Source organism: Nannobrachium achirus, assembly GCF_963921795.1.
Source record: "Nannobrachium achirus genome assembly, chromosome: 16".
In the NCBI taxonomy this organism is placed as follows: Eukaryota; Metazoa; Chordata; class Actinopteri; order Myctophiformes; family Myctophidae; genus Nannobrachium; species Nannobrachium achirus.
The window spans coordinates 9,282,707-9,306,019 of NC_137823.1; the positions used below are offsets into that span (position 1 = coordinate 9,282,707).

General features: G+C 43.4%; 1 protein-coding gene across 2 annotated transcripts in view; it reads right to left on the reverse strand.

Annotated features, from left to right (window-relative positions):
- Window positions 1–23,313, reverse strand: part of LOC308300737 (uncharacterized protein) — a 40,168-nt gene that overhangs the window by 13,037 nt on the left and 3,818 nt on the right. For both annotated transcript variants that reach the window (XM_080744631.1, XM_080744632.1), the window contains exons 3-6: window positions 14,506–14,790; window positions 2,472–2,759; window positions 1,619–1,912; window positions 1,361–1,452 (exon numbers count right to left, since the gene is read on the reverse strand). In XM_080744631.1, the coding sequence (XP_080600757.1) occupies window positions 1,361–1,452; window positions 1,619–1,912; window positions 2,472–2,759; window positions 14,506–14,790 (959 nt within the window). The remainder of the gene's footprint in view (window positions 1–1,360; window positions 1,453–1,618; window positions 1,913–2,471; window positions 2,760–14,505; window positions 14,791–23,313) is intronic.

A 23,313-nucleotide genomic window follows, 5' to 3' on the forward strand; every position in this document is an offset into this window, starting at 1 on the left:
CTCGTGAACCGTTTGTCGTACAGACGCGTGGATGGCATCAAATGACTTGATTAAGAGTCCTTAACCTTAATTGGGGCCTATTTCGCCAAACAGGAAGTGCCCCTCACCAAACAGGAAGTGACCCTTGATCTCGTGAACCGTTTGTCATACAGACGCGCGGGTTGCGTCAAATGACAAGATTAAGAGTCCTTAACCTTAATTAGGGCCTATTTCGTCAAACAGGAAGTGCCCCTCACCAAACAAGAAGTGACCCTTGATCTCGTGAACCGTTTGTCGTACAGACGCGCGGGTTGCATCAAATGACAAGATTAAGAGTCCTTAACCTTAATTGGGGCCTATTTCGCCAAACAGGAAGTGCCCCTCACCAAACAGGAAGTGACCCTTTATCTCGTGAACCGTTTGTTGTGCAGACGCGTGGGTGGTGTGAAATGACTTGATTAAGAGTCCTTAACCTTAATTGGGGCCTATTTCGCCATACAGGAAGTGCCCCTCACCAAACAGGAAGTCACCCTATATCTCGTGAATTGTTTGTCATACAGACGCGTGGGTGGCATCAAATGACTTGATTAAGAGTCCTTAAACTTAATTGGGGCCTATTTCGCCAAACAGGAAGTGCCCCTCACCAAACAGGAAGTGACCCTTTATCTCGTGAACCGTTTGTCGTACATACGCGTGGGTGGCGTCAAATTACTTGATTAAGAGTCCTTAACCTTAATTGGGGCCTATTTCGCCAAACAGGAAGTGCCCTCACCAAACAGGAAGTCACCCTATATCTCGTGAATTGTTTGTCGTACAGACGCGTGGGTGGCATCAAATGACTTGATTAAGAGTCCTTAAACTTAATTGGGGCCTATTTCGCCAAACAGGAAGTGCCCCTCACCAAACAGGAAGTGACCCTTTATCTCGTGAACCGTTTGTCATACAGACATGTGGGTGGTGTCATATGAAGAACCATAATGTTAAAGCTTATGCAAAAAATGCTAATGTTAAAAAATGTAACGCCAATGCTAACACCAACCGCTACACAAGGTTGCACAGACTTAGCGAGCTGCAGGCACACTTAAAATTTCGTAGAAATTTTCTTTTCTAGTTACTATATCGATTTCGATCATTGAATCGAATCGTATCGCCATGAATGACCCAATATCGTCCATGTATCGTATTGTCAACCATGTATCGTGATGCGTATCGTATCGCTTATAAATGTATCGTTACACCCCTATTATGCACCATACAAATTCTTTGAAGGTCCTGTGTAGAACCACATAAATAATATTTATAATTAGGTAAATCACTCAACGTAGATTCGTAAAAAAATAAGATGTCTGACAGGTATGTCATGGACTTCAGAATGATTTACCTCTGTCTTCATGGCTTTCTCTTCCTTGGTTGCATCAGGGAGAACAGAGGTGGTTGCTCCAGTCTGCCCCTCCTGGGGGAACGATGAACTACCTGACAAACGAGAGGAGGACAGTGGTATGAATGCTGTGCAAAACCATGTTGTTTGTGTAGTGAAAGACTCAGCTATAGCCTGTAATTATGTCTGAATTGGAGTGCTTGTGTTCAAAAGTTTAAAATAAATACATACATTGCCTTCTAGTGTGAGAGCCAAACTCACCTGGTATGGCAGGTAGGTCAGAAGACAGTCCCAGTTTTGAGTAACGTTCGGGGTCTTTGATATTGAGGTATGACATCATTTGTCTACTGGCTTTTTCTCCTTTACTCTGCAATATTTCTACAAGCATGCATGCTATTTCTGATGTCTTTGTCCTAGTCCCAAGTATCCAGTTCTTGTTACATTTCTCTTCGTCCGTGAAGATTTCAACCTTTGACAGGTCATCCATGAGATCTATGAGAACTGGTGCTGATAATGTCTGTATGAATGGAGACCAAACCTGGGAAAGCTTGATGCCTATGAAAGATAGATCAAATAATGGTAAATATAGGTTAAAATGTCTGTCAATGTCACTACTGTAATGTCACAATACTTGCTTTGTTTGCTGATTTGTTAAATACAAACAATTTAGTGTTCACAATTGTTTTCTCTTGTACATGACCACATGATTACGTCAAAGTTGGATCATACTCTTAGCTCTAAATCAGGGGCCTTCAACATTTTCAGGCCAAGGACCCCTTAGCTGAGAGAGACATGAAGCAGGGACCCTCACAACCTTATCATAGATTCCATAGTTTCATTGTTTGACAGCACAATCATCAGTGTATTTCGGGATTCATGTCAATTTGTGTTTTCAGATATTTAACCACTTGAACCGTCAATACTTAATAAACTTGACCTTTCACTGTGTAGTCTGCTCCTTTTCCCCTTCCCACTAAAGCTCTTTGCTAAAAAATACTTATACCCCTGTAGTAACTCTGAGGACCCCCTAGGGGTCCCGGACCCCCTGTTGAAGACCCCTGCTCTAATGTAATCAGTCTAGTCACTTTTCATTGACAGATGTCAACTCGGATACCTTCCAGGGTCTGCAGGACCTCACTCGGCAGGTCATCCAGATCTTTCAGAAGCTTCCATAAGTGATGGGATGTCGCCTCTTCTGACCGTTGCCGGTCCCTCCACTTCAACAACACCATCAGGTGCTGCATGGTGGGGTCATGCTCTTTGTCAATCTCCTTCAGGTCGCTGGAGCTCAGACCAAGATGGACGCCCAGTGGCCTCCATTCCTTCCCCAGCTGTCTGGCAACCTGGAGCAGCTGCTTCTCCGTGATGTCCTGGCCAAGGGACGGGGCCATTTGAGCTTCCTCTGAACATGCAAAACACCCCACATGAAAAGCTTCAAGTTTCCATAAAGCCACTTTTTGCGCATTAACGGCTTATTCACAAAATGTTTTTATGGAAACACTTCAAAATGCGAATAAACTTTCATTATCCGCAAAAAAAGTTATCCGCTTGGAGGAGGAGGATTTTTAGCCTTTATCGAATAAACTAAATGCGCATAAGTGAATGGAAACGGGTCAGACAATAAATGCGAATAGATTATGACGTTCTAGGTCCATTTCCCCTGCCGCTTTACGTCCATGGCAGCACTCGACATTATAATTGGCCCGCTGGCCCGTTTGTACTTTTAAAGCCGTCAGGGCCACCAGAATGCATCAACCACTTGCCCGTTGGGGCCAGTGAACATAATGCCTTGAAAATGAAATAATAATAATAAGTAAAAACGTTTATATCTAATTTCACATGAATTCCATGTGGTACTGTGTTTTGTAATTATTTCTGTGGAATCGTTTCTGTAATTATCGCTAAAACATAGCGTTATGTGATCCCGATCAAAGACGCAGCCAATTTTCCTTCTGCGCGCAGCAAGCACTGTGTGCCCATAGTAGGACAGCAGCTGCAGTTCACACGCAACGCAGCGGAACGCTCGCTCACGTTCACAGTCAGTCAGTGCTGTTGATTCTCAGGAGAAGAGCACATGTTTCTCTCTCTCACCGACCATTTCTGTCATGTCCGATCTTTTAGATTAAATAAATGTTTCTAAAAAACCCTAATCCCGACCAAACGCCAGGCAAAAAAACACAATGAAAAGAAAAAGTCACCGGAGGAGTTTTAGAGAGATTTAGAGGGAGTTTGAGAATAGAAAAGACACGTTTAGTGTCACCGCACGCCGGGTGATTTAACAAAGGAATGCCAGAAAAGTCGACCTCTTTCAAAGTCGACCCCAAACTCGTTTCCCAACGGGTCTGAGGCCTTAGCTTGATGCAGAATAGACAAAAATCAAATATTTGCTTCTGGGGGTCCCTGGAACAAAATATTTTGTGATGGGGGTCCGTAGCCAAATACATATCATTCTGGGGGTCCTTCACATGACAAAGCTTGAGAAACACTGATGGTCACATAAGTTTTTTTCAGAAAATTGTTATGATTTAGAAGACATTTGTAGAATGTGCCTATCAGTGGTTAAGGACCCCCAAAATGTATTTTTGGCCGTGGACCCCCATCTCAAAATAGTTTGTTCCACGGATGGACCCCTATTGCAAACCTTTTTGTTCCAGGGACCCCCAGAAGCACAGATTTGATTTTAGTCTAATCTGAATCTAGTTTAAGGCCTCAGACCCGTTGGGAAACGAGCGAGGTCGACTTTGAAAGAGGTCGACTTATCTGACTACCTAACAAAGAGATGAGCCAATATGCATATCAATACACCATTGTCTGAACCTGTTAACGCCTGCAATGTAGGTGTTAAAACCGCGGACGCCCAAACTTAAAAACTCAGAAACCAGACGATCGCCCTATGTAGATCCGCCCAAAAAGACTACATCGACAGCAAAATCGACGAATACAAAAATAAACCACGAGACCTATGGAAGTTGCTTAACAACCAATTAGGCTTAAAATCTAAAAACATATGCCACAGCATAAACATCAAAACGGACGCCGCTCTCATTTCTGACAAATGTGAAGTGGCTACCCATCTTACAAAACCTTTACCACCATGGCCCATTCACTGGTTGAAAGACTGGTCGCCCCATCTGGGCGGTATGGTGTCAAATTTGTTAAGAAATTCTACAATATACTGGGCGTCAGAAAAGACAGTTTTAAACTTGCCACAGTGACAACTGATGAAGTGTTTAAAAAACTGAGCGCCCTACCTCAGCACAAGGCCACTGGCCTTGATAAAATTCCAGCTAGATTTCTCAGAGATTCAGCCGCCACCATTGCTACAATCATTACCCACATAATTAACCTTTCCATCGAACAGGGTCATGTCCCACAGGACTTCAAACTAGCAAAAGTAACCCCCCTGCATAAAAAAGGTAGCAAACTAGACCCTGGAAACTACCGTCCCGTTTCCATTCTTAGCTCCATATCCAAAGTCATGGAGAAAATAGTCTACGAACAGATTGCAAGATATCTCGATGAGAATAATCTGATTTACGAGTTCCAATCTGGATTCAGAAAATCTCATTCCACCGACACATGCCTTCTCTATTTGACTGACCAAATCAAACGCGAAGCGGATGACGGCAAATATAACGGCATGGTCATGATGGACCTCCAGAAGGCATTTGATACCGTAAATCATTCTATTCTGATTGAGAAACTAAAAGCCATCGGTCTTGACAGCGCAGCAGTGAGTTGGATGCAATCTTACCTGGTGGGGAGGGAACAGGTGGTGGAGATTAACGGTACCCTGTCCCCCCCCCCCCTCCCAGTAAGCTGTGGTGTTCCTCAAGGTAGCATACTGGGGCCTCTGTTGTTCCTAATATACGTGAACGACATGGCATCTGCTTGTGACTGCAACCTGTTCCTGTTCGCGGATGACTCGGCTCTCCTAGTCTCGGGCAAGGACCACTTGCAGGTTGAGAAGACACTTAACTCTGAACTAAGTAAGATCTGCACATGGCTTAACGACAACAAATTATCAATTCACCTGGGAAAAACGGAGTCCATCCTCTTTGGAACAAATCATAACCTCAAAAAAGTCGATAACTTCACAATCAAAGTGGGTGACAAGGTCATAACACGAAAAAACTAAATCTCTTACTTAGGAAGTATCCTTGAAGCTAATCTTTCCAGTGAAAAGATGACTTCTAAAGTAATAAATAAAATCAACCAACAAACGCGTTTCCTACAGAGGATCGCCCCGATGGTCAATTTCAACACACTGAAGACCATAGCTGGTGCAATAATCCAGCCCCTCTTTGACTACGGAGTCCACGTATGGTATCGTGACGCCCCACAAGCCCTGAAAACTAAACTCCAAACAGCCCAAAATAAACTAATTAGGGTCCTGCTTAGCCTTCCCTATCAGACTCACCTCACCGCTACTCACCAGTTAAGAGTGGGGTGGCTCAGAGTAGATGACAGAGTACAGCAGCTTGCAATGGGCCTGGTGTACAAGATACACTACACCACTATGATACCCAAGTACCTGTCAAAATACTTTATAAACATTAAGGATGTCCATAATTACAACACCAGAGGCAGCGCCACAGATCACTTTCAACCCAGAGTCAAAACCAACAAAGGGTCACACTCTTTTTTCTGCTATACAACCAAAATGTGGAAAGCCTTACCGAAGGCCATAAAGGAGTGTGGATCACTTGCATCCTTTAAAATTGCCCTGAAAAACCACTTACAGGCAGCAGCCGTTCGCAACTGGTAAAAATGAACCTAGCCCAACCCTACCCTCCCCTGCCCCTTCTTTGTATATACTGTTTGTTTAAGAATTACTGTCTTCTTTTTTGTTTTTCTTCACATATCTACTGCATAGTACTGTGTTCTATCTGTCTGTCATTCAATGTTATATGAGATACTTCAATGGTTTCCAGTGGAAATAAGCTTAGTCTTTTCATGGATCTCCTTTTAGTAGACCTTGTACCAGTGAACTGTACCGTCATGAAACTGTACCTTTTCCTATGCAAACTTCTAATAAAGTCTTCAATCAATCAATCAATGCAACACTGTGTGAGTCCCTGCTCAACAGTGCTTTTCCAATGTTTCACTGCACTGCTGTATTTGATGTGGCAGCCAAAAACATATCCACAGGTTGTTGGACAGAACATTGCGCTAGCGGCTAGATAATGCATTTAATAGTGACAGCAACATGTGTGCACTGTGCAGCCCATGGTGGTGCAGCCAGCTAGCGTTCATGCTAACTTTCCAAACAAAACAACGATGTATGTACGTGCGTTGCCATGTTCTCTTTTTGAGAGAGAAACAAGCAACCAGGTCTATGAAAATAATAAGTCCAAATTAGGCAACTGAGGCAGTTCAGTCAAACGTTATTGTCGAATATTGTCAAGAGTAGTGGTTCTCAAGCATTTTCTTGTAAAGGACCTCCAATATCTTAAAGCAAGTTCAGGTTTAAAAAGAACAAGCCCAAAGTAGCTTGTAATAAGCAGACATGGCAACACTCTATAGGCTTTTAAAGGGACAGTACACACATTGCCTTCTGTCAGCTTGACAAACATTTGGAAATTCTAATGCCTAAGTTTATTAATTAGTTTACCGGTCACAATAGTGACCGTAACTATTTTCTTCATTTATGAGGCTTTAAAATGTTATTGAATGATTCATTCATGCATTTCCAGCAATTATTGAAAAGTTTAAAGGTTCCCAATCAAATATGTGCAGTGTCACATGTTAACTTTAAATTGTCACATGACCAGAGCTGTTTACTTCCTGTCTGCACCAAGAGGAGAGGATGGAAGCATCAAAGCCCCAAAAGAAAATGTTAGTAGTATCTTAACATAAAGATAGGTCCATGATTTTTGGTACACATCTTCTTTAAGATGTCTAGTATTGGTGTATGTCTTTGCAATTACTCAAATGTGTTCAGTGTGGTCATAAAACGAACAAATATATCGACGGCAACAATAGTGACCGGTGGGATAATACATTAGCAACTACTGTAGCTATACACATACTAATGCACATAGCAAATTATTCTCTTTCTGCTGTTTTCTTTTACTTTAACTGGGGAATTCCCGGGGACCACCGACTCCTGGTGCTCCAGAACGGATGCAAAAATGGTCTAGTGGAGGACCCCCGCCACTGCAGTGCACATAAAATGCCGGCAGCGCACATAAAATGCCGTAACTCAGGCTAGGAGCGAACGGGAGAGCTGGGGCCGGTACCCACACGTCCGCCTCGGCGGCGCAGAGACAGCCGTGCGTAGAGCGCCACCTTGCGGCCGACCCCCGCCACTGCAGCCCGCTAAAAAGGCTGTAACTCTCCCCCCGAGCCACCTAAAGGTCGCTTATCTCCCAATTATTGAGTCTTACTGGTATGTTGGATGAAAATTAGCTCCCAGACAAGGCATGCAACATTGCAGTGTCTCAAAGTGAGAAACTGTCCTCAGTGATTGTGATAGTGATGTGTCAGACATGGACTATTAGGGGCAAACAGGTTATTAGGGGCAAGCCAGGCTTTTGAACGCACGTGCTGAATGTATGCAAGTAGATGAGTGGAACGATGACTTACTAGTAAAACGCCTAAGGGCGACAAGCGACCTTGCCATGAAGGGTGAGGTCATGCCATGTCTTGGCCATCTGACCAGTTATGTACGTATATTGGACCAAGATATACCCATATATGGAGATCCTTGTACTGTATATGCTGTGAGACCCCAAACATGCTTATACTCAGTTATTTGTTATGTAAAAGTCCTATGATGACTATGACATTTGACATCATACATACAATCCCTTATGTGCCCATATATGGAGAGCCCTGTCTGTAGAACCAGCCACACAGATGGTGGTAGGTAAGTAGTACGATGAGGGATGCAGTATGGTGGATGGTAAGTACTGTAGGTAGTTAGATGATGGATGCTGTATGGTGGTTGGTAGTTAGTTAGTAGATGAAGGACACGGTATGGTGGTAGGTAGGTAGTAGATGAGGGATGCAATATGTTGGTGGGAAGGTACTGTAGATAGTTAGATGAGGGATGATGGTAGTAGGTAGGTATAGACCATACTGCTGTGGTGGTTGGTAGGTAGGTAGATAGATAGTTAGATTAGGGATGCAGTATGGAGGTACATAGTTAGATGATGGATGCAGTAAGGTGGTAGGTAGGTAGTTAGATGATGGATGCAGTATGTTAGGTAGGTAGGTAGGTAGGTAGGTAGGTAGGTAGGTAGGTAGGTAGATGATAGATGCTGTAAGGTGGTAGGTATGTAGATGATGGATGCAGTTTGGTGGTAGGTAGGTATGTACAGTAGGTAGATGAGGGATTCATTATGGTGGTAGGTAGGTAGGTAGTTAGATGATGGATGCAGTTTGGTGGTAGGTAGGTATGTACAGTAGGTAGATGAGGGATTCATTATGGTGGTAGGTAGGTAGGTAGGTAGTTAGATGATGGATGCAGTTTGGTGGTAGGTAGGTATGTACAGTAGGTAGATGAGGGATTCATTATGGTGGTAGGTAGGTAGGTAGTTAGATGATGGATGCTATATGTCGGTAAGAGGGTAGTTAGATGAGCGATGCAGTATGGTGTGGTATAGTTAGATGAGGGATGCAATATGGTGATTCGTATGTAGGTGGTTAGATGAAGGGATGCTGTATGGTGGTAGGTAGGTAGTTGTATGAGGGCTGCAGTATGGTGGTAGGTAGGTACCGGTAGTTAGATAAGGGACCCAGTATGGTGGTAGATACTGTAGGTCTTTACATGAAGGATGCACTATCATGGTATGTAGATAGTTAGATGGTGGATGGTTGAAACTGCAGTTTATTATGAGAAACGGCAGATCATGTCCGTGTCTGTCCGTCCGTCACGCTTTTTTACAGTCTATGGGTTTGCCGCTCTGACATCATGCTGACTCTCACACTCTGACAGCACACTCTGACATCACTGTGATGTCAGGGGAACCAAATCCCTTTTATGCCCATATATGGAGATATGGAGATCACTGTGATGCCAGGGGAACCAAATCCCTTTTATTGATGATGTCATCAATATTGATGACATCATCAATATTGATGACATCATCAATATTAAGCCCATATCTGTGAATATCTATGGGTACCAGGGGTCTCTATATATAGGTAACTGGTCCGATATATATCACTGGCCAGATGACCAAGGGCGAGGTCGCTTTTCACCCTTAGGTGTCTTACTGGTAGGTAGTTTAATGAGGGATGCAGTATGGTGGTAGGTAGGTAGTTATGGCCTTTGGTGTAAGATTTTCACTTTCTAGGATAACTATATTTACTATATACTCTTTAAAAGGTTGATACAACACATTATCCCACCGGTCACAATTGTGACCGGTCATAAAACACACCTTTTCACCTACTTTTTCATGAAAATTAAAAAAAAATATGATTGATTATTTCAAAGGGTTACTAATGACACGATATTTGAATATTTTTATGTCTGGGAAAAATTCGGGATTAAACGGGTTAATAGCCTAAAATGTACATTTCAACACAAATCTTTGCCAAATTAGCCAACAACTACCAACAATAGAAAAGGATTTAAAGTGGGACTTGTTAAACATGGGTACAACATTTCCCCTAAATCTATCTGAGATATTGTGCCTTTTTGTTAATGATAAATTGGTCTTAAATCTGTCTTGCCTAGACCTGCAGATGTCCTGTTACATGTATTTTTCAGACAATGGAAAACATTATTATTATTTAAAATCCAATGAGATCATATTGACATCAGTTATATCAGCTAATAATAATCTAATAAACACTTAATGAAAAAAAAAAAGACTGGTATCGAGGATGAACGAGGGCTCGCGATCTGCGAGTGCGCACGTGTCAGGGCCAGTGATCATCAAAATCCACTGGCCCTGAGGGCCACTAGTAAATTTCCCTTAATGTCTACCCCTGCATGGTATAGCGTTAGCCCACAAAACAAACCGGTTGTTTGTTACACACGTAACAGTGACACGGACCGTGTGTAAATTCCTCCCGTTTTCACCTCAAGCCATTGGTGGCGAACCCTTCCTCATCCCACGGTGTTGCGTGCGGCGTGCCTGAAGTGCCCAATCTACAAGCTCACAGCAGCTTGCATCCACGTCTCCGCGCCGCGTTGTGAGCTTGCAGATCGTCCACCTGACCTTCCAGAGGACGCTGCACTGTGCAGCGACGCGACCGCGGTTTTCCCGGTGAACCGATAGCTTTATGTATTGAGAGGAACTCTTGCCAATTTCGTAAGAGACTCGTCGCCAATTGTGATATATTTAAAAGTTATTTGGGGGCATGATGATGACTGATAACCCCTTCTTCCCACTACTAGACAGCGACCGAGTCACAGCAGTCAGACGTGCAGACGGTGCAGTGCTCAGGTTCGGTCTGAAAGAAATCAGCCCGATCAACTCTTCCGACCGTCGCTAATTCGAATGACACCCGCAAATGGAAACATGCTAAATTCGCTTTGTCTTAATGCATATTTCTGATAATTCGCTTCCCTAATTCGAATACGTTTATGGAAACATGGCTAGTGATGCATTATGTTAAATTAAAGGGAATATCCGAAATCTCTGGAGTATTTTTTTTTTTTTTATTCATTTGCAGCAGCAGTCTCACCAACAAACAGACCAGTTTTGGCCTGTGGCCTTCCTCAACTCAGTTAATTTTGCGGTTCATTTTCACAATAATATGATCGCATTGTCCTGGACCTGTATACTGTTGTTTGACTATGGGGATGTGATTTTGTTAAATAGACTCTGGGAGGCGCAAGAGAGTAGTCTTATATCATGTCCAATAGAACAGTTGAATGAGAGACAGCTGTTTTGGTGTTACGCACCAGGGTCTGGGGGAGCTTTAGCAGCGAGGTGAGACGACGAGCATCAGACAGTACACAAAACAAACAGAACACTTTAGCCAACAGAGGTATTTCTGTCTGGGACCATTTCAAAAAGAGAGGAGTGTAGACGACAATGTTGTTTGCAGTATTTTTCTCGAATACAGTAGTGGCATGAGCAACTGCTGTATGGCTAGGGCTCGTTTGTTAGACAGGCAGTATATAGGCACTGCCGCTGACCACTTGTTGAAACGCGCAGATTAGGATGCTTGTTGTTTATTAGATGATTAAAGACCCAGTTCAGGGAATTAAGCTATTTGTTTATAGACATATTAAACATGTAGAATAGTCGTTTCTGGACCTCTGTTAAAAAAAATTGGAACTGTATCTTACAGCATTGTTGCGACCGTAGGTCGCATTTACTACCAAAACCTCCACAGGCTGTCCGTCAGTCAGTCCGTCAGTCAGTCACACGTCACACTCTTGCCCTGCTCATATCTCCGCAACCGTTGCCCCGATCCATGCCAAATTTTGCACACACACTCCTTACCTGCCAAACTACAACCTCCAAGGACCCCCCGAGCTCCAGGGACCCCCAGGTCTCTGGGGGACCCCCAGATGTAAAAAATGTGCTAAATTGACCAAATGACCACCCCAACGGGGCTGCTCACGGGGAATTCCCGGGGACCACCGACTCCTGGTGCTCCAGAACGGATGCAAAAGTGGTGGCGCCCCCAGTGGAGGACCCCCTACACTGCAGCTGACATAAAATGCCGTAACTCCGGCTAGGAGCGACCGGGACAGCCGGGGCCGGTACCTATTCGTCCGCCTTGGCGGCGCGGAGACCCCACCCCTCATTTCTCACATGGCCCTCTTCTAGCGCCACCATGAGGCCGATTCTTGCAAAACACATTTTTGGACACTGCTCCTAAAATCTTTGCCCTAAAATCACGCAAATCGGTACACAGTATGTCTACACTCATCCCATCAACATGAATCTGTCCCATATAGCGCCACCTCCAGGCCGATTTTTAAAAACACATTTTTGGACACTGCTCCTACAGATTTTGCCCTAAAATCACGAAAATCACTACACAGTATGTCTACACTCATGTCATCAACATGGATCAGGAAGATTTTGGAAAAACACATTTTTGCCCTATTTGTGGAGATAAGTGACCTACGGTCGCTTATCTCCCGATTAGGGAGTCTTACTGGTAGAATAAGACCACTTTACATTTTTTAATCAAGTCTGGGGTAGCATATTTTCAGTGTACTTTTAATTGGCTACGGTATCAGCCTCATATCAGATACAGCTACGCCAACGTTCTAACCCGGTTGCTAAGCTAACCTGTGCTCAGTGTGCTGAGACTGTGTTCTACCCACACCGTCCTTTTATACACACACACACGCACACACACACGCGCGCTGTGCGTGCGTGCGTGCGTGTGTGCGTGTGTGTGTGCGTGCATTAATCCACGGATCCACACCAATGATCCACACTCCACAGAGTTTGGTTAGCAATAGCATAGCCTAACATAGCCTAGCTACTGTATGCTAACTGCTAGCAAGCTATCCCATCCACTGTCTCCCTCTCTCTCTCTCTCTCTCTTTCACTCTCTCTGTCTAGCGTGTGCCGCTGCCGTGCCGTGTGTGTGTGTGTGTGTGTGTGTGTGTGTGTGTGTGTGTGTGTGTGTGTGTGTGGGTGGGTGTGTGTGTGTGTGGGTGGGTGGCTGGGTGGGTGCGCACGTGCGAGCTACTGTGTGCAGCGCTGCAGCCCCACTCTCACTAGCCAATACCAACGTGTGTGTGTGTGACAGAGTGGTGAAAACGTACTCAAATGTTTTACTTGAGTAAAAGTATCACTACTGTAATTTAGAAGTACTCTACAAGTAAAAGTCTGGGATTCAATTCCATTTATTTGAGGAAAGGAATTGTATTGGTATTGGTATTGGAAAAAGTATTGGTATCCTAAAACGTTTTTAAAAATACTTATTATGCAATAGGCTATGTCTCATTTCAAGTTTTCAAATGTATGAAAATATTTTGAAATCAGATCTACAAGCCCTTTTTTTACATAACTGAAAACCAAAGCAGACACCTCTGTGAGTGGGTGTGGCTTCATACTGCACATAGGCCACGCCCCTACAGTCTTTGGCCAGAGAGGCCAGAAAAATATGTATTGGATTTGACACATTTTGAAACATAATTTTTTAAACTTTTAGATTTTTTTCATGATTAAAAATGTGTCTGTTGGTTAATAATACATTACTCTGTTGTGTGACAAACTGGGAATACACTTGTTATCATCTTTATTTGACTGAACTCCCCCTTTAAGCCTATAGCAATTTATTATTTTTATTGTTAAATTTGGCTTTTTTTGTTTGTCTTTCAAAGGAACATAACTAAATGTCTACCATTCGTCTACCAACATTAATTCTGTGTTCTTGCATGTACAATTTTGTGTTAAAAAATTAATACAAATAATAATACTTATAAACCGTTAATTAACCAGTTAATGCTGACGGCTAACCAGTTGCTAAATTAACCGTTAGTGACATCCCTAATTCAGACATAACATCAACATCAGACATATCAAAACTCGACTAATGCAATTCTCTCCTCACTAGCCTCCCGGCATGTGCACTAAATGGCCTTCTTAGCTTATTTTATTGTTAATTTGTCTCCAAAAACAGGCCAAGGTGTTAAAATAAAATTAAGACTCGCTCCCTAGCTTCCATTAGAACTACAGACTCACTCCCTAGCTGCCATTAGAACTACACTCACTCCCTAGCTTCCATTAGAACTACAGACTCACTCCCTAGCTTCCATTAGAACAACAGACTCACTCCCTAGCTTCCATTACAACTACAGACTCACTCCCTAGCTTCCATTACAATTACAGACTCAATCCCTAACTTCCATTAGAACAACAGACTCACTCCCTAGCTTCCATTAGAACTACAGACTCACTTGACCTTCCTTATAAGTCATTATACAATGCTTTATAATGTGTGATTATTGCTATGAAGCACACTGTAAATATTTATGAGTTCTTATAACGATAATCATAAAGAGTGATACGCAGATCATAATAATAATGCATTAAAGTCCTACACGTGGTATGCATAGCAAGTCCATTGGGTGCTGTGGAATTAGTCAATTGAACTGGATTATATTAAGTAAAAGTGGTAATCGTGCGACAGACTTATACTAAAGCATGTACAGTATCTCATGAGTAAGTACATGGAAAATCAACTGTCTCAGTAAATGATCATACACTCACCTGTCATGGCAGGTAGGTCAGAAGATAGTCCCAGGTCTGAGTAAAGTTCATAGTCTCTGATCTTCAAGTGAATGATCATTTTGAAGCAGGCCTTTTCTCCTTTCTTCAGCACTGTGTCAATAAGCATGCGTGCCCTTTGTGATGGGGTTGTGCAAGTCTTCAACATCCTACGCCTGTCTTCTTTAGTCCAGGTTCCATCCTCCAATAGATCGACAATGAGATCTATGAGAACTGGGGCTGATACCTTCTGTTGGAATGCAGACCAGACCTGCGAAAGCTGCATTTCTGTGAAAGATATCAAAGAAAGTATGAAAAAGTCAAATAAATGTATTTAAAAAAAAAAGTTTTCTTACTGCAATAACTTAGTCTGATTTCAGACTCAGCTCACACTTTAGTCTGAAACTGTGAACGATTTCTGGGGGAGGGACATTTGTGCGAGTGTGCGCGCGAGTGATCTCGACGCATGGTCGCGGCGTGTGTGTGTGTCTCTGTCTGTGCCAGTGACTGCTTCCACACAGAACTCCAGTAAGCGAGTACTTTTACTTTAGATACTTTAACAATACTTTTCACTCTTAGGGTGCTCTCACACCAAAATACCCATGAGAGTGGAATCCGCGTTCCGCCAATGCATTTCAATGAGAAGGGAGCGTTTTTTTGAAGAAATCCTCGTAGGGTGCCCTCACACCAAAATACCCATGAGAGTGGAATCCGCGTTCCGCCAATGCATTTCAATGAGAGTGAATTCCAAGATAGCGCCGCCCATGGCTGCTGTGGTGACTACGTGTGTTGCGTTCTGTCGGTGTTTTTGTGAAAAAATTGATTTGAATGCAAAAATGTAGTATGCCAAAGCAAATTCCTATGTGTATTACACAATGGTAAATAAAGAAATCTGAATAAAGAAATCTGAATCTGAAAGCGGTTTCATGCCAGCAGAGGATTTCTTCAAAAAACACTCCCTTCTCATTGAAATGCATTGGCGGAACGCGGATTCCAGTCTCATGGGTATTTTGGTGTGAGGGCACCCTTAGGTATTTTGAGTATGTTTACTCTTTTGTATTTTGAGTGCTTTTACTCAAATATAGTTTTACTTCATAATGTGTAATTTTCAATTCTTAACGAGTACTTTTACTTCGATACTTTAATGATAATTTTGTACTCTTTGGTATTTTGAGTACTTTTACGCAAATATATTTTTACTTCATAATGAGTACTTTTCAAATCTTAACGAGTACTTTTACTTCGATACTTTAATGATAATGTTTTACTCTTTGGTATTTTGAGTACATTTACTCAAATATACTTTTACTTCATAATGATTACTTTCGATACTTAAACAATACTTTTACTCTTTGGTATGTTGAGTACTTTTACTCAAATATGTTTTACTTCATAATGAGTACTGTTCAATTCTTAATGAGTACTTTTACTTTTGATACTTTATTGATACTTTTTGCCCTGTGGTATTTTGAGTATTTTTACTCTTTGAGTAATTTTACTCAAATATGATTTTACTTCATAATGAGTACTTTTCATTTCTTAACAAGTACTTTTACTTTCAATACTTTAACAATATTTTACTCTTTGGTATTTTGAGTACTTAAATAGGTTTTACTTCATAATGAGTACTTTTACTTTATATACTTATTTTTACTCTTTTGTATTATAAGTACTTTTAGTACTTTTACTCAAATATGAATTTACTTCATAAGTACTTTTAATTCTTAATTCTTAGTACTTTTACTTTCGATACTTTAATAATACTTTTACTCTTGGTATTTTGAGTACTTCTACTCAAATAGATTTCTAGTTCATAATGAGTCATTTTCAATTCTTAAAGAGTACTTTTGCTTTTGATACTCTAAGTACATTTCCATTTGAACTTGTTATGCTATTTATACATAACTACTTCATACCATAGACACAGACTTGTGTACTTTACACCCTTGCGCTTAAATGCATTTTCTACTATTACATAACATTTGCGGCAGTTTCGAGCGAGCCCACGCAGTTTCTGCAGGAACTGCTTTTCTAGTTATTCCAACTTTATTCTTCCAAGGTTCCCCCCACTTTCTTCGTCCTCCTACTACTTCAACACACTTTGCGCTAGAAACTTCGTTCCAACTTCAACATGTTCAGCTTTCTACAGTGATGTGTGCTTGTAATTTTCTTTTTAAAATATTTCATATTTTTGGAAATATTTAACTTTTAAACTTTTACTTTTCCTCCTTATAACGGGAGTGTACGGGGGATGTAGAAAAGTGCCCACTTTTCTGGCGCACATTCTTTGTGCTCTTATAGTTCTTCCAACTTTGAAATGTTCAGCGAGGTTTGAAGTTTCATTGTTCTTTTAGAATTTTTTTAAGTTTATACTGTTTGAAATATTTAACTTTATTCATAAATCTTTCATCCCATAGAAAATGAATGGGATCTGACTTTCAAATTTTCACTTTTTCACTAAACTTTATAGCTTCATTACTCTGGCATACATTTACGTAGGAACATGATTTAAAGTTGAAAAACGCTCACACGCTTTTGGACTTCTCTGGTTCAAACGGTATTCGAAAATTTTGTACGGTTTATTCACAATCGCAGCTCAAAGGTAGAGTGGTTTGGGGTATTTTGGGGGTATTTTTGGCAGGAAAACCAGTCCTAGAGTGTTGCTAGAGTGGAGGAGATTTTTTCTTGTTCCCAGATTTTCTGTGAATATATTGTCCTCACGGCCAAAATATTCAACATTTATGCATGTTTTTTGGCACGTTTGTAGCCACGCTCGTCGTGTTTCGTACAGTGCCACTAAAATAAAACAGAGAATTACAGAATTTCATCTATGGCCCTCGGAGTGCCGGGCGCGACCTCAGACGGTCCCATTCCCTTCCATTTTTTTTATTTTCCCCCAAACGTTTATAAATCGCTCTCATGCGCTAATTATTGATCGTTTTAACACCAAAATCGTTAGTCATAGGGTAATGTCTCCAGCCACTCATGGGACAGAGACTATGTGCTTTTGACTTTTCGTGTTTCCGCTAAAGCGATCAGTTCGTCATTTGCGCTCCCTATTCAAACCAATGGATATGGCCCATAGCTTGAACAAACAGTTAGTTCTATAGCTCACAAGCAAAGGTGCTCCAGCTGCTCCTTATTAACTTAAATTACAGTGCTGAGTCAGTGGTCTCACATGATTTACAAGCTCACAACAAGTTGCAATGTGTAACTTTGTGAGCTTGTAGATCGGCTATTTATATGGTTCTCAAAGTGTGGTTCACGCACGCATGTATTAACACACACACACACACACACACACACACACACACACACACACACACACACACACACACACACACACAGTCTTTCTATTCGTTCTTCACCTTAATTGGTTTAACTTAGCCCCGCCCCCTCTCCTGATTGGCCGAAACTTTATTTGGCTTTACGTTATGAACCGTTTGTCATAAAGACTTGTGGGAGGCGTCAAATGACTTGATTAAGAGTCCTTAAAGTTATACTATGTAACTTTTTTTATAAAACAAATCTTAAAATTGTCCTAACTGTTAAATCGCTAAAGTTTTAGAACCCCCACTCGGCTCTATGGATTCGTATCGGCGAGGTGGAGGCGGTCGCGGGGGTCGCGGTGGCCGCAGTGGTCCGCGGACCCCCGGAACGGACGAAAAAAGCAATACCGCTACTGACCACTAGTTGAGCAGCTTCCACAGTACAGCTTTAACCTTAATTGGGGCCTATTTTGCCAAACAGGAAGTGCCCCTCACCAAACAGGAAGTGACCCTATATCTCGTGAACCGTTTCTCGTACAGACTTGTGGGAGGCGTCAAATGACTTGATTAAGAGTCCTTAACCTTAATTGGGGCCTATTTCGCCAAACAGGAAGTGCCCCTCGCCAAACAGGAAGTGACCCTATATCTCGTGAACAGTTTGTCGGACAGACTTGTGGGTTAACCTTAATTGGGGCCTATTTCGCCAAACAGGAAGTGCCCCTCGCCAAACAGGAAGTGACCCTATATCTCGTGAACCGTTTGTCGTACAGACTTGTGGGTGGCGTCAAATGACTTCATTAAGAGTCCTTAACCTTAATTGGGGCCCATTTCGCCAAACAGGAAGTGCCCCTCGCCAAACAGGAAGTGATTCTATATCTCGTGAACCGCTTGTCGTACAGACTTGTGAGTAGCGTCAAATGACTTGATTAAGAGTCCTTAACCTTAATTGGGGCCTATTTCGCCAAACAGGAAGTGCCCCTCACCAAACAGGAAGTGCCGCTATATCTCATGAACCGTTTGTCGTACAGACTCATGGGTGGTGTCATATGACTTGATTAAGAGTCCTTAACCTTAATTGGTGCTTTCTTCGCCAAACAGGAAGTGCCCTTCGCCAAACAGGAAGTGCCTCTGTATCTCATGAACCGGTTGTCGACACGTGGGTGGTGTCATATGACTTGACTAAAGCTAATGTTAATACAAATTCTAAAATGGTTAATGCTAAAAACGATAATGTTAAAGCTAATGCAAAAAATGCTAATGTTAAAAAATCTAACGCTAATGCTAACACCAATCGCTACACAAGGTTGCACACACTTAGCGAGCTGCAGGCACACTTAAAATTTCTTCGAAATTTTCTTTTCTAGTTATTACCCCTATCGTTATTTGCGTACACGACAACCAGTGCTATTGCTGGTGTACGGCACCAAATTTCCATGGCCCACCATATGGATCCTGTGGGCGTGAAAAATAAGGGGGTGGGCTTTGCATGTTCTCTGGGACCCCATCTACGTATGGACGCCACTTGATCGCCCATCAGCCGTCTGGATGATCTTTTATTCCTTTTTATGTGTTCCTTATTATAACTGCTAGGAATCTTGCAGTTCAAGCACATTTCCACAGTGTGGCAGGCTATTTTCAAAGCTATTGGAACAGCCCACCGTGTACAGACAGAATCACAATCTATTGCCCGTGTACAGTGCATGATCCAAACTTGTGAGGGGCATAAAATCTGTAATAAATTGCTCCAAACATATTGTAAAAATCTAAAACTTCTGTCCATCCATATTCAAAGTAAGCCGCATGTAGGCAGTTGTCCTTCACGTATTCATATATATTTAATGTATTTATTCCATAAATATTTTTTGGGTGAGGGGGGCTCAACCCAATACAGCAGATCTACAAGCACCTCGCAGATCTACAAGCACCTGCCAGGGACACAGTTTGGTTGGCCTGTATAAGCCTTGCTGTCAACACACTACTACACCAACCATCACCTGCCTACCAATCAGGTCACCAAGCCAGGTGTGGTCAATTAGTGCCTGTCTTTTGATCAGTGCCTCCTGCCAAGTGGCCTCAGTCTTTCTTTGGAGTTCACTAGGAGAGAAGCATGTTTGAGCTCAGAGCAAAGTGTGTTTGTTTTCCATTTGGACTTACTGTGTTTTGTTGGTGTGTTTGCAACCAAGACCAAAGGAATAGCATATGCTCATCGCCTAACTTACAGGGCAGTACTGTAGTATAGCCTAGGCATGTTCATGACTAAAAACTAGGGCCCGTGTACACAGTGGATAATCCCATCAACGAGGAGCTACAGGACTGGCGGGAGCCTTGAGCAGCCTGGTGGGGACCCCGGGTTTCCAGGGGGTCCCTGGCTGGTTCCCAAAGTGTGGTTTGGGGACCCCCAGGGTTTCCATGGCTGGTTCACAACTGCCTAGTACATTCATGGCTGGTTCCCAAAGTGTGGTTCGGGGACCTCTGGGGGGCCCTACAGGGTTTCAAAGGGGTCCTTGGCTGGTTCCCAAAGTGTGGTTCGGGGACCTCTCTGGGTCCCTGAGGGGTTTCTGGGGCCTCGGACTGCAGAGTCCGGGGACTACCGATCAGGGACCACCTCCGCTCCTGTCCGACTTTGGGGCCTCGGCCTGGGACTGCAGAGTAGCCAGGGACCCCCTGGAGTTCCGGGGATCCCCGGGGACCACCGCCAAAAAGCTAAAAAATGACCAAATGATCCCCCCAAAGGGGCTGCTCACAGGGAATTCCCCGGGACCACGACTCCTGGTGCTCCGGAACGACGCACCAGGTCGCGCCCCTAGTGGAGGACCCCCCGCCACTGCAGCGCAAATAAAATGCTGTAACTCGATCTAGGAACGACCGGGAGAGCTGGGGCCGGTACCCACGCGTCCGCCTCGGCGGCCCGGAGACGGCCGTTCATAGAGCGCCACCTAGTGGCAGACCCCTGCAACTGCAGTCCGCTAAAAAGGCTTTAACTCGGCCCCGGAGCGACCGGGAGAGACGGGGACGGCACCCAGGGGGTCCCCGGCGGCAGGGCCACCGCCTGGGCCCGAGGGACCCCTGGAGCTCCAGGGACCCCCAGGGACCCCAGCGCCACCGGGAAAAGAAATATGGAAAATACTCAATTAGCCGATCTACAAGCTATTGCTCCGGATCCAGCCTACTGTAGGCTAGTGAAGCCATCTAAACTCTCCACTTCCCTAATCTATTCTCCCACTGTGCTGGACTTGGATGTGCTGGGCTGTGCTGGACTCTATCAGGCTCTGGTGGGCTGTTTTTGGCTCTGGTGGGCTGGGCTGGGCTCTGGTAGGCTATACAGGGCAGTACTGTAGTATAGCCTAGGCATGTTCTGGTGTAGATGGACACTAATATGGGTATAAGTAACTCAGAGTGTACTAATGGAACCAAATGGACCCTACTAATGGAACCAAATGGACCCTAATATGGGTATATGTAACTCAGAGTGTACTAATGGAACCAAATGGACCCTAATATGGGTATATGTAACTCAGAGTGTACTAATGGAACCAAATGGAGCGGCCCTGCCATGAACTAGAAACACCACATAGTGTTGTCTTGTATGCCTGTTTACATCTGCCCACACTCATAATAGTATGTTGGTCCGTCTTTAGAACACGAAGGGTTCCCAGTTCGATCCCGGGCTCCCCCTGAGTTAAGTCCTTGAGCAAGACTCTGAACCCCTAACTGCTCCTGATGAGCAGGTTGGTGCCAAGCATGGTTTCCTCTGCCATCGCTGTATGAATGTGTGTGTGTGAATGGGTGAATGTAATGAATGTGTGTGTGAATGGGTGAATGTAGTGCACAATCTATGTAAAGTGCCTTGGATAAAAGTGCTATATAAATGCACCATTTACCATTTATGGGATAGGTCAGGGGTCTTCAATAGGGGGTCCGGCACCCCTAGGGGGTCCTCAGAGCTACTGCAGGGGGCCCTGTTGTAACAGAATGTGTGATAGGAACGTCTTTAGTTCTGTTGTAACAGAATCTTTGTGTGACGGGAACGGTGTACATTACACCCCTATTCTGAGGGAAATAGCAGATCTAAAAGCTTGAGCTTGCAGTCCGGCTATTTTAGGCAAAGAGGTTTGATGTAGAAGTAAAACATAAGTGGAGACCAAGTACAGCCTTGTTAAGCATTTCATGTCATGAAAGGTGCTCTACAAATAATGTTTATTACTAGTAAGACGCCTCAGGGCGACATGCGACCTTGCCAAGGTCGCGCCAATTCTTGGCCATTTGGCCAGTGATGTATATCGGACCAGTTACCCATATACTGTATATGGAGATCCATGTACTGTATATAGTACATCCCTTTTATGCCCATACATGGAGATCCCTGTCTGAACCAGCCACACAGATATGGGCCATGTCTTGGCCATCTGGCCAGTGATATAGTATATATCAATGACATCAGGGATCTTCATACATGGGCATAAAAGGGATTCTGGGAATACCCATATATGGACTTTTACATAGGTGATGTCACCTATGATATCACCTGTGATGTCACAGTGATGTGTCTGGTGTAGTGCTGTGCACCCTGGTCTGGCCTATTCAAGCCAGGTCCAGCCTGTAATGGCCTGGTGGAGACATCTAACTACCCCCCTTCCCTGGTCTATACTCCTACTTGGCAGGACTGGGCTGGACTTAGGTGTGCTGGAGCTCTATTGGGCTCCTGTGGGCTGTATTGGGCTCTGGTGGGCTGTGCTGTGCTTTGCTGGGCTCTGTTAGGCTGTATGGGGCAGTACTGTACTATAGCTTAGAAATATTCATGTAAAACTATTGGCTGTGGCGTGCACACAAAATCATGTGGTAACTCAATATGGTTATTGTGAGGCTGAAGATGCTTTCCATCATAGTGACATGCAGAAAAAAACTGTCCATATAGTATGGTTTACATAGAAGTCATGCCTTAGTGTACACGGCCAATAGTTTTACATGAACATGCCTAGGCTATACTACAGTACTGCCCTGTATAGCCTACCAGAGCCCAGCCCAGCCCACCAGAGCCCAAAACAGCCCACCAGAGCCCAAAACAGCCCACCAGAGCCTGATAGAGTCCAGTCCAGCACAGCCCAGCACATCCAAGTCCAGCACAGTGGGAGAATAGATTAGGGAAGTGGAGAGGTTGGATGGCTTCACTAGCCTACAGTAGGCTGGATCCGGCTTGAATAGGCCAGACCAGGGTGCACAGGACTGCACCAGACTCCACCAGGCTGCTCCATACTCCAGCCAGCTCTGTAGATCCTGTGTACACGGCACTCCTAACTCGAACGGTCAAGGGAAAGGGTCGTTTTAGGCGTCAAAACGGGCCCTTTGTCCTTAAAATGAACAAAAAAATCTAAAAAATATGTTTTGTTTTAGGCCGGACACACTTTTCATATTTGAAGCATGCCTGATCCGATGGAATGGGTTTCGTGTCTCTCCGACACTTTGAACCCTTTACGATTGCGAAAAAGACACCGAAACCCGGATTTTTGTCCTTAAAATCAATAAAAAAATCTAAAAAAAAACG